The sequence below is a fragment of the Rattus norvegicus genome, chromosome 6 (assembly GCF_036323735.1).
Source record: "Rattus norvegicus strain BN/NHsdMcwi chromosome 6, GRCr8, whole genome shotgun sequence".
Lineage (NCBI taxonomy): Eukaryota > Metazoa > Chordata > Mammalia > Rodentia > Muridae > Rattus > Rattus norvegicus.
Window position 1 is genome coordinate 78,511,126 of NC_086024.1, and position 12,764 is coordinate 78,523,889.

At 42.0% G+C, this 12,764-nt stretch overlaps 1 protein-coding gene across 2 annotated transcripts in view; it reads left to right on the forward strand.

Annotated features, from left to right (window-relative positions):
• Positions 1-12,764, forward strand: part of Psma6 (proteasome 20S subunit alpha 6) — a 31,018-nt gene that overhangs the window by 10,450 nt on the left and 7,804 nt on the right. The window contains 3 exon segments of one of the 2 annotated variants that reach the window (NM_017283.3): positions 3,222-3,358; positions 11,253-11,347; positions 11,786-11,867. In NM_017283.3, the coding sequence (NP_058979.1) occupies positions 3,283-3,358; positions 11,253-11,347; positions 11,786-11,867 (253 nt within the window). In that variant the 5' untranslated portion in view covers positions 3,222-3,282. 2 annotated transcript variants of the gene reach the window in all.

Sequence of the window (12,764 nt, forward strand, 5' to 3'; positions counted from 1 at the left end):
AGATGGCAGATGACTTCCGAGCTGCTTGGCTCTAATTCTTCCACAACAAAGTTCCTCTGCTTTCCTTCCAGCAGTGTCGTTAACAGTCCAACATCCAGAGCATGAATTATTCTAGTTACCCATTGTCTTTATTGTGAGCTGACTATAGTTAAATACACTCCCTTTTTCTCTTTTTAAAATAAATTCTCTTGAGGTTTCAAGTCAATAAAAAAATACGGATTTTTATATAGTGGCCATGAAAAGTACAGAGGCAAACTCGAAGACTTGGGCTTCAATAAGCAGAGAGGAGCATAGGTGGTCCTCACAGTAAAGGAGAGCTTGTAGAGTGACTGGGCCATGGAGGCTGACGCAGAAGAGGCCAGACTGTTAACAGCCCTGCCCCTCATCTATATGTTAGTCTTCCTTCAGCAGATGGTGGGGACCCAAAGGAATCCAGGCAGAGAAGCAACTTGAGATATTGCTCTAAAAAAAATTGGTACTGAGAATCGATGGATCAACAAGAAACTATTGTGACACGTATTACATAACTGGGAACTATTGTAAGTGGAATTTAAATTCAACTTTAAATAGAATACTTTTTAAAGTGTGCATTTACATGAATATGCCATGCGTGTGTGGGAACCCTCAGAGGCCCTATACCCTGAAACTGTAGTTACAGGTGGTTGTGAGCTGCCCAACATGTGTGCTGTGCATCTGACTAGTGCACTGGGTCTGGAACTACAGGACCTCTGGAACAGCAAGTGCTGTTAACCACTGAGCTCTCTCTCCAGCCCCAAGGACTGAGCTATCTCTCTAGTCCCAAGGGATTTATTCTTATTTTATAAGCGCCAATGGATTAAATATACTCGCTCAGCAAATATTGTTTTATATATATATGCTAGGTATTGTCCAAGTTAGGCCGTATCAGTGAGCGATGTGGAATTTTTGTCTTCTTGGCACTTAGAGTAAGAATGGAAGGACAAGAAGTAAGTAAAGGGTTTTGTTTTGTTTTGTTTTTTCCTGGCTTTCTGGGTGTGAGCAACAAAGATTGTGGAGACACCTTGAACCAGGTAGTATGGGAAGTCCTACACAGGAGCCAGAACGAGTGCCACGGGTTTCTAAAAACAGCAGAGCTACAGATGAACTGAAGAGTATCAGGACAAATGCTTCTCAGGCATTGTGAGGCCTAAGTCCACCCCTGCCCCAGGTTGTCTGTGTGCATCCCGGGGGACTGGGAGCATCACGATGGGGCCAAAGCCTTGGCCATCTCCACATGGACAGTGAGGTGCTGAAGCTTCACACGAGCAAGAAACAGGGCAGGAAGTTGGCCAAGATGTGCGATGCCCTTTTGGCCTCCAAGTCTCTGATCAAGTAGACCCCAATGTCCTGGGCCCAGGCCTAATTAAGGCTGGCAAGTTCCCTTTCTTGCAGGCACAGAGTGAAAATGCCGGGCTATATTGACGAAGTAATGTCCACAACCAAGATGGAGAAGGTGCTGTGCCTAGTCGTTGCTTGTGTGAGGATGAGAGGTCTAAACATCACCCACCGGGATGTCCATTTCTTGGGCCATTACTCAAGCTCTGGTAAAACATCTGGGTTTTATTCACCAAAAGCCCGGTGCCTGCCTTAGAACATGTCCTACCTTAAGGTAAATAAAACTAAGAATTATATAAGGAGCCGACTAAGACATCAGGAGCAGAGAGAGGAAATGCTGAAGACTGCCTGCTGTGAGGTACGGGCTCTAAATACAAAGAGCAGGAACTGGAAGGAAGGAGATGAGGAATTCTGGCTTTGCCTATTTTGGGTTATGAAATGTCAGAGGCTACTAGGGAAAATTCAGCTTCAAAGGAAAGTGCGGTGTAAGACCTAGATTTGAAACATCCAGATACTAAGGAACTCAAGGAGGGCATCCCCTAGCAGTCTTACAGAGAACTCCTTATCTGTGACTGTTCAGGCAAACTGTGGGAGACTGAGAAAAGGACGCACAAGGTCAGGAGTTAATCCTAATGTAAGGACTGAACTAGAAGCGAGGGACAGCAGCTCTTATCAGTGCACTAGGGAATTGGAGCTGGAAAGCACCGGGTGTTCCAGAGCGGCTGTTTACATGGACTACTTTCTTAACCCACGTTTCAGTTTAGGATGTTGTACACCCCACTCCAGTCCCAGGCCCCCTTCTTTTTCCTGCGTAGCCTTATTGTGTCCTGAAACTCATCCTGTACACCTGGCTAGCCTTGAATCCAGAGGTCTGCCTCTGCCACCCAAGTGCTGGGACGAAAGATGCTCCCCACCACACTAGGCTTATTTTTTTAATACTTCACTTTCTAAAAGAAGAAGAAAAATTAACTCGAGAAATTAAAACTTTCTTATGAAGAATCTCTTCAAATGTTTTGCTTTAAAATAAGTGCTTTTAGAGAGAATACCACAGATCTGAGTATTTCAGTATTAAATCAGTAAATTGTTACAAATATTGGTGTGAACGAAACTTTTTTTATCTAGGGGAAAATTATGCCTCAACTTTTAGATTCACCAAATAGGAGTTGTGTCCTGGTGTGCACTATGTGTAGAATTTTAGAGTTTGAAAAACCAGTTTTCCAGGAGCTATTTCACCGACTTGGAATTACTCTCCAGTATTCAGCCAGCACAGCAACACAGGAACCGCAAGTTCCCATTACTTGTATCTCAACTTCAACTTCACTTTTAAGGCAAAAAAACAAACCAAACCAAAACAACATCAACGAAAAACCCTGGGCCGCTGTCCAAAGAAAAGTCTTGCCAGACTAGAAGAAAACTATTGTTATTTCCAGTGGCTTCTTCCATTAGCCCTCTTTCAGGGCTTACATTTAAGGGTGGCTGCTGCTCCCCCAAAACGTAGGAAGAGAAGTGGCAAGTGAAATGAAGTTAGGAAGAACAAAGCCAGAACTCCAGTAAGACAAGATAGCAAGTACAGGCGCCAAAACTGACTATCATACTGTCTCCTGAAGTCACAAGTAGGCAAATCACAACTGCGAACTTCCTCTTTTGGACAATATGTTCTCCAGAATGCACTAACGGCCGCGACCCAAATCCACCACCCAAAAGCACACCCGACCACAGAATGAGCTCGGGGCCCCGCCCACTTAGAGGCGGTGCTTTGGAACTCCTCCACTGGAACCCACCCCCGCCAGTACCTTACCAGAGCGGAAGCAGCTAGGCCGGTGCTCCGGAAGCAGTAGCCATAACTTCCGGGAGGGGCTTGTGTGCCTGGTGTGTGTGTGTGTGTGTGCGCTACGGGGTGTAGACTGTGTCTGAAATAGCGGGAACGCCATGTCCCGTGGTTCCAGCGCCGGTTTTGACCGGCACATTACTATTTTCTCTCCCGAGGGCCGACTCTACCAAGTAGGTGAGTGAACCAGGGCCGCCTGTGGGACATCCGAATTGCTCTGTCATGCTTCGGCCTGGAGCGAGCAGACGCGACCCAAGTATAGTTTGGGGCTTGAGGAAGGGCCTGAGCCAGGAAAGCAGAAGGATCGAGGTCGGGTTCACCCTCGTGTTCTCATCCCGTCTGCAAGCAGGCTTTGAGACAGAAGCTAAAGCCTGGCTCTCTTCAGGAGTGCCTTACTGTCCAGACACAAAGAATTAGGGCATTGCACTGTAATGCCTGACTCTGACTTCCGGAGGCCTCTTTAGCTCAGTGATTCTCAATGCTACGCCCCTTAAATTCATTTCCTCAACCATACATTTATTTTCGTTGCTACTTCAAAACTGCAATTTCTTTACTGCTATGAATCATAATGTAAACATGTGTGTTTTCCTATGGTCTTAGGCGGCTTTATGAAAAGGCTAGGGGTCGTGACCCACATGTTGAGAACCACTGCTTAGCTTCATTCTACCTGGAGTCTGAGTCTTCCCTTCGCTAAGAGTAATTGGTTCCTTAACCGTCCAACTAAAACACACATACACACACACACACACCCTCACCCTCCTTTCAATATAGACAGATGACTTGCTTTGTGGGCAATTCTGTACAGGTGTGCAAAGCCCTGTCAGACACTGCTGGTTCTAGAAAAGAGATAAAAGTCTGACAGCTTAAAGGAAGTGACAGAGAGTCAGACAAGTAACAAGAGGAGAATACAGGTTTACAAGTATTTGCAAAGTTCAAAACTGAGAAATAAAAGAACAGTAATAAACTACTCTTGAGACTGGCACCCGATCTTAACTCCCATGTGTAAGAATGCTTCTATAGTTTAAAAGCTGCTTCTCAATCTAGTTGAGGCTCAGTGTGTTAGTCTTTACTAAAAGAACAGCACTAATGGACAGAAACCTGAACTTGGCATCAGTTACTCTGTGTGTATAACAATACATTTTGGTAAATTGAAGTTGTGGCAGAGTTTAGGTTCCTGCCATAGAAAACTTAGTGTCAGAAGGGCTTGACATACGTCTGGTCCAGGATGATTTTATTCTAAAGTCTTTTATCTCAGTGTCTTGACAAGGAGGGCCGTGCTATCTTGGTTGAAAATCCTAGAATTGGTCTGTAAATGGAGTTCTACTCACCTATATGCTTTCTATATTAGATGGTTGTTTGAGGTGTTGCTTTCCCACTTTTACTCAGGACATGAGTTAGGCATTGCTGAGAAGAAGAAACTGAAAGAAGAGTGTGAGCAGGCAGTGTAGTGGTGCAGAGTTCAGGCCTGCAGCCACACCTGGATTTGCATACCTGCTGCACTCCATACGGCTGGCCTGGCAGCACAGAATCTTGGCTCAACTTCTGTTTGCAAAATTGGGCTAATAATTCCTTCTATTGTGTTTTGAGGATGAAATTAGGCACTGCATACATTGTTTACTGTGTGCTGTTAAATGTTGAGCATTTGGTCTAACAAGATGCCTGTTTGAGGCTTTGACTTTAAGAAAAGTCTGTTAAATTAGTTCCTCTGTAGGTAAGGAACCCCTTTCTTTGGGTCCATCCTTCTTCGTTTGTTAGTGAAGTATATTTGTCTAATCACAAATTATAATTACTATGCATTAGACTAAACTTTAGATTCCACAAAGACACAGCATCCAAGAACTATAAAAATGCAAATTGTTAACCTAGACAGCTGTAGAATAATATAACACACTGGAGTTGTGATAAGGGAAGGAAGGATAATTGGTTGTTCCTCATTTGCCATAGTGTAAGCATTTAATTCCCAACACCAAAATCAATAGTTTATCAGTGTTCAAGGAATAAATTTAAATTACACTACTAAACATAGTTATAAATATGATATATAATTTTAACAGTACCAGTTAGTAGACCTTTAAAGAAATAACACTTTGATAACAATTGATTTTTTTTTTTTGGCCTTTTCTTTAGACCTTAAAATAATAATTTAAAAAATTACATTATATCTATCCTCCCATGTAGATCCTGGAAATCAACTTAGGGTGCCCTGCTTGCTGGCAGGTACTTTACCCATTGAACCCTGAAATACCCCAACCTCCTAAGTGTTTATATGTGTGTGTATGTGTGTGTCTCTGTGCGTGTATCTGCCTGCCTGTCTGCCTGCCTGCCTATCTGTTTGAACTCAGGTTCTCTGTAAGAGCAATACACTCTTAACCCTTGAGCTATCTTTCCAGCCTCGGAAGTTTTTTTCCTAATGTGTGTATGGATTGTGTTTGTGTATAAGCATGTGTCGGGAATTGTAGAGCATGTACGTTTAAAGTTCAAGTTTTTAAAATTACATTGTATATGTTGTCTGTGTATGTGTCTGTGTGTCCATGTGCATACGTGTATGTCCATCAAAGGACAACTTAGGAAGTTGGTTCTCTCCACTCTGGGTTAGGAATGTAACTCAGGTTATCCTGTCTTGCTGTGGGTGTCTTTACTTGATGAGTAAAGATACTTTATCTTTCTGGCCCTGAAATGTTTTTTTTCCTTAATGTGTATATACAAATTGCATTTATATAGGTGTGTGTTAAGAATTAAAGGCTGGAGAGATGGCTCAGCCATTAAAAACCAGGCTCACAACCAAAAATATAAGAATTAATAGAGCACACTGGTTTAAAAGCTTAATTTTGTTCGGGATGTAGCTCAGTGGTTATAGCACCTGAGAAGAAGATGAGGTGGGATACAGAGGAAGAGGAGGAGACTGTTAATTATGTGTATGTACACACATAAATGTCTACACCAAAAAGTTAAAAGCTCATCACTGTTATAGTTTAAGTCTCACAGTCTTCATCTTGTGCCAGTTCCAAGATAGCTAATGAGACCACTTTTGAAGACACCTGTTTGGAAAACAAATATTAGGAAGTTGTGTGAAATGCTTCTGTAGCCTTCCTTTTAGGGAAGCAGCATAACATCTCTTGGTTTTTGTTGTTTTTTAAAGACTTATTTTATTTCTAATCATATATATGTGTGTGTAAGTCTGCATGGGAGTATACGCACTTTATTTAGTACAAGTATCTGCAGAGGCCAGGAGCATTGGAGCCCCTGAACTGAAATTTTGGTTGATTATTGAGCTGCCTGATGCAGTTCATGGGAGCTGAACTTGAGTCCTCTGCAAGAGCAGTAAACACTGTCAACTGTGGGGCCATCTCTCCAGTTCCTCGTCTCTTTTCTCTTCTTTCCTTTCCTTTTCTTTTTTGTGTTTGTTTATTTGCTCTGGGTTTTTGTTGTTGTTGTTGTTGTTGTTTGTTTTTGGGGTGTTTTTTTCAGCCCTGGCTATCTTGGAACTCACTTTGTAGACCAAATTGGCATTTTTTATTTGGTTGGGTTTTTTTTTCCCTATTTTTTATTGGATATTTTATGTATTTACATTTCAAATGTTATTCCCTTTCCTGGTTCCCCCTTTTTCTATCCCTCCTCCCCCTGCTTCTATGAATCCTCTATGCCCCCCCCCCCCGTTTTTTTTTTTTAATCAAACTTTACAGGCTGTTTGGATCTTTCATTTTAATTTTGCAACAAATATTTATCTAGAAAGAGGAAATTATATTTATGTGCCCAATCTCAATATAGTATTTTAAACAAAAGTGCTAAGTCCAACATTGTGCTGCTAATTAGTAGCACCCAAGAATGCTTTATGTAAGCCTGATGTGTATCCAAAAGAGGAGGATGTGCTTCTCTGTTGTTTGCTGGCATTACAGTGTGAGCTGCTTACACTGAGCCATTCATTACCTGGTTTGTTTGCTTGTCTGAACTTTTGACGGTAGTAGACATAGTACCTTTATAGTTAGTCTGCTTCCACCCTAATGTTATAGAAATGAGAAGTTGAAAATGGTAGGAAATGTAAGATTTGTCTTTTGTCTGGTGGTGGTGCACCCCTTTAATCTCAGCTTTTGGGAGGCAGAGGCAGGTGGATCTCTCAAGGGCAGCCTCATCTACAGAGTGAGTTCCAGGACAGCCAGGGCTATACAGAGAGAAACCAAGTCTCAAAAAACAACCAAACAAAAAGATTTCTTGTTTTATGTATATGAGTGTTTACATGCATATGTTCATATGCACCATGTACTTTTGGGTGCCTGCAGAGACCAGAAAAGTGCCTTGGGATTAGAGCTCTGGTGTTGTGAGATGCCATATAGGTGCTAGGAATCAAGCCCAGATCCTCTGAAAGAGCAGCAAGTGCTCAAAACCACTGCACCATCTTTCCATCCCAGCAATTTTCATCTTAATAGCTTGTTTTTATATTGAGCATAAAAACTACTGCTTGACGGTTTGTTTTTGTTTTTGTGTGATGTGTGCACATGGTAGAGTATATGTGCTGGATGCATACTCCCGCATTAGAAGTCATCCGTTAGCTTCCTCTTTCAGTTTCTACCTATTCCTTTGAGACAGGGACTCTCACTGCACCCAGAAGAAGGTTGACTACTGGCAATGTCCAGTAATCCCCCTGTAATCCTACACACACACACACACACACACACACACACACACACACACACACACACTCACACACACATACACACACACGCACACACACATACACACACTCACGTGCACACTCACGCACACACACTCACGTGCACACTCACGCACACACACAGACATGCACATGCATGCACACACGCACACACACACAAGCATACTCAGGGGTTACAAGCGTGTGGCCAGGTCTGGTTTCCAGTGTGAATGCTGGGTTATTTGAGTTTAGGTTCTCATACTTACACAGCACTCTTTCCTGCTCCAATTGTTTTTCAGTTTGGAGAGGGATTGTGTGGAGGTCAGAGAAAAATTACACGAGTTACTTCTCTCCTAACAGATGGAATTTGGGAATCAAACTCATCTCATCAGGCTTGGTCCCAAGTTTTTTATCTGCCGGACCACCTTGAGGGGCTTAGTGATTGTTTTGTTTTGAGACAGTTTTGTTGTATCTGAGACTGGCTTTGATCTCGAGGCAGTCCTCTTGCCTTAGCTTCCCCAGGACTGAGATTACAGGCATGTCACCACATGTGGCCACTTTTTAATATGTAGAAAATGACAGTTTCAAAGGCTGGGCCTCAAAAAACAAAGTAAGTAGGGTCAGGTGTATTGATGCACACACCTGACAGATCTCCATGGTTTCAAGACTATCCAGGGCTATATCGACTCTGCCCAAAATAAAAGACCTGTGTAAAAAAGCCAAGCATGGTAGGTGTGTGTTCATGGTCTTTGTAGTACCAGTTCTGGGGTGGCTGATCTCTAGCCTAGAATACTTTGCAAGCTCCAGGCCAGCAAGAGACCCTATTTCAAAAAACAAGATAGACTGCCCTGAGAAGTGAATGGCACCTAAGATTCTTCTCTGGCTGGGTACAGAAGCGCGTGCGCGTGCGCGCGCACACACACACACACACAGTTCACTTGGATCTTTACTTTTTTTTTGAAGAATTTTATTATTTTAATTATGTGTGTCTGCATGTGTGCATATGAGTGTAGATGCCCATGGAATACAGAAGAGGGCAATAGAGCTCCTGGGGCTGGAGTTAAGGGAAGTTGTGAGCATCCTGATATGTGTGCTGATATGTGGGTCCTCTGGAAGAGCAGTTAGCTCTCTTAACTGCTGAGCTAGCTCTCTTAGCACCTATTTATATAATCACCTCCAGTATACACTAAAGTTCACTTGATAAATTTTTCTGTATCATTGTTTTATTTTAATTTTTTTTATTACTTTGTGAGTATATGTGCTACAGTGTACCAGATTGTATTCAGACAGCTCTATTGAAGGAGTTGGTTCTTTGCGTCTGTGTTCTGATGTCAGTTCTGGAGATTGAACTCAAGTCAGTAGGTACCCTAGTTAGGTTTCCATTGCTATGGCAAAACACTATGACCGGAAACAACTTGAGGAGGAAAAGTCTATGGTTTTCACTTTGTGATCACAGTCCATCACTGTGGAAAGTCAGGGCAGGATCTCAAGCAAGGAGCCTGGACCCTGGGACTGAAACAGAAGCCATGGAGGAACATTGAATACATGTGTTTCTTATCCTGGTCCTTTACAAAGCCTCTGACTAGTGCTCAGAACCAGTGTCCAGAGTATCACTTAAAGTTAAGTTTTGAGGTTGTCTACTATGTAGCAAAATTTAAGTTATAACTGGGATTATAAATACTTTTTTTTCTTTTTTCTTTTTTCTTTTTTTTTTTCTCGGAGCTGGGGACCGAACCCAGGGCCTTGCACCTGCTAGGCAAGAGCTCTACCACTGAGCTAAATCCCCAAACCCATAAATATTTTTTAAAAAATATTTTCTTTTTTTTTTTTTTTTTTTAGATTTATTTATTCATTTATTATATATAAGTACACTGTAGCTGTCTTCAGACACACCAGAAGAGGGCATCGGGTCTCCTTACAGATGGTTGTGAGCCACCATGTGGTTGCTGGGAATTGAACTCAGGACCTCTGGAAGAGCAGTCGGGTGCTCTTAACCGCTGAGCCATCTCTCCAGCCCTAAAAAATATTTTCTTAAAAAATATTTTCTGGGCTGAGTGATGGTGGCACATATCTTAAATCCCAGCACTTTGGAGGCAGAAGGAAGCTGATGTCTGTGAGTTCAAGGTCGGCCTGGTCTACAGAGCTATCGCCAGGACAATTTGTTCTGAAACCCTGTTTTAGAAAAGGAAAACAAAAATTATCTTCTGTATTAACACAGAAAATGATAGCTGTATTTCTGATCTTATCTCACCAAAGATGGTCATTATCAAGTAAACTGTGGGATACCAGAGCAGTTTACATTTAAGCCCATCTTTCAAACCAGAGAATGCATTCACATCCCCCACCCCCCCAGCTGGGGACTGAACCCAGGGCCTTGCGCTTGCTAGGCAAGCGCTCTACCACTGAGCTAAATCCCCAACCACTTGCATTCACATTTATAAGCACACATTCTGAAGTTTGTAATGAACCGAAAAGCCCTGTGTTAATTGGAAGTTACAAAAATTGTAGTGTTTTCTTTCCATTCTTTTTTTTTTTTTGGTTCTTTTTTACGGAGCTGGGGACCGAACCCAGGGCCTTGCGCTTCCTAGGTAAGCGCTCTACCACTGAGCTAAATCCCCAGCCCCTTCTTTCCATTCTTGAGACAGGATCTCATCACTTAACCCTAGTTGCCTAGACCACACTGGGATTAAACTTCCAACTGGTAGACAAAATATCAGTATGAAACCTAATATCAAACATTAAAACTGCATGTGGTTATTGATCAAAAATCAACAGAAGTACTAAATCTTTAGAGCACCAGTTTTGACCTAGGAAAAGCAGGCATAGTGAAACAGTGCCCATAAAACAACTTTGAAAATAATAAGACACATTAAGATCTGCTGTGATAAAATTAAAGTAAAACTCATGTCAAAATTTGGCACTTGAACCTAATGAAAATTCAGTAAAAATAAAATTAGAAGAAATGAAGCTGGTTTGACTGGTTTATTGACATTTTTATTATTTTGACTTAACTTCTCTTGGTTGGCATTCTTCATCCCGTTAGCTTAACTAAGAATCTATGATAAATTATCCCACCTCAGCCAGACATGCTTTTAAATCCCAGCATTTAGGAGGTCCAGGTCAGCCAAAGCTACATAATGACAGTCTGTCTCAAAAATGGAAAGAGAATGTTTCTACATTTTTTTTTAAGGCAGAGTCTCTTGTATCTCAGGCTGCCCTCAAACTCCCTGTACAAAGATGACCTTGAATTTCTGATTCCTGTCTCTGCCCACCAAATGCTAACATTCTTTCTAGTCACCACGTTCATTCAGTTGATCCAACATTTTGTGCGTACTAAACTAGCATTCTACCATCTGAGCAACATCCCTGGGCCCTCTTCCACCTATTTAGAAAAACAACAACAAACCTGTTTTGTTTTTCCAGAATATGCTTTTAAGGCTATTAACCAGGGTGGACTTACATCTGTAGCTGTCAGAGGAAAGGACTGCGCAGTTATTGTCACACAGAAGAAAGTACCTGTAAGTAACACTGCCCAGGTAGTCAGTGGCTACAAAATCCAATGTGGGGATTTTCTGTGATTCTTGAACAGAATTATATCACTACCAGTTCACGTTAGCACCAGTCTTGGTTTGACTCCGCTTGATTACTAATCACTGAAGGAACTCTGAGCAGCTGTAGCTCCTTTGACTGAGTTTATAATATAGAATCACAATAAACAGAATGAGATTGCCAAGTCCTTTGTTTCCTGGGACCGTTAATCCACAGAAAACATCTAGAAAAACATCGTCCTCTACCCCCTTGTGAAAGATTGGTTTTAACTGTAAAGTGAACAGAACATACGTGTCTCAGAACTCCTATTTTACAGTTTATTATTACGGTCTCGTGCTGTTGGTTTTTTATAAATATACGGAGGCTGTGGACTTTAAAGTGACATGGTGATTTATTTTGTTCATTAGGACAAACTACTGGATTCCAGCACCGTGACTCACTTATTCAAGATAACGGAAAACATTGGCTGTGTGATGACAGGAATGACAGGTAACTGCAAACAGTGCCTTCCTGGGGATGCAGTCTGGCAGTACTCCTGCCAGATTACGTTGTATTTGTGAACTTGTTTTTGTATTTATCGATGGTGTATGTGAGAGGGGTGCACTCTGTCAGGGCATGTATGAGGTCAACAACCTGTGGAAGTTGGCTTCCTTTACAGTGTGAGTTCTTAGGATGGGACTCAGATTGTCAGACTTAGCAGGCACCCTTAACTTGCCAGCCCTGTGTTTTCTGCTTTAAAGATCCCTTAGTACCTGATTTGGGGGTGTTATTAGTAGAGTCACTATCTTCCAAGGTTAATATTAGTTTATGTTTGTATAATATGTTCACTTGGTTTTTTTTTTTTTTTTTTTTTTTGTTTGTTTGTTTGTTTTTTTTTTTTGAGATAATTTCTCTCCCCAGGTCTGTATCTCTCTGTTATTCAACTAGACTGTCTGGCTAGCAAGCCCTCAGGATCATCCTCCTATTTCCAGGGTACATATGCACGCACACGCACACTCACCCCAGGGTTACAGGTATATTGCCTACCTTTAACATGGCTACTAGGGTCCAAACTTAGGTTCTTGTGTTTACACAGGACTTTATCTGCTGAGCTGTCTATTCAGTCCCTACTAAGATGTTTTAGACTGCCCTGGTTGGCTGGTCACTTAGTTTAGTTGCCTGATTATAGTTATTTACTTGACTTAATGGCTTTTTGGTTGGGGTTTGTTTTTTTTGAAATAGGGTCTAGAACTCCACTGTGAGACCAGGCTGGTCTCCTAGGGATCTGCCTGCCTCTGCCTCTGCCTTCTGAATGCTGGGATTAAAGGTGTTTGCCACCATGCCTGGCTGATTGGTTGTGTTTTTAGACAGCATCTTGCAGCATAGCTCAGGCTAGCTTCAGAGTCA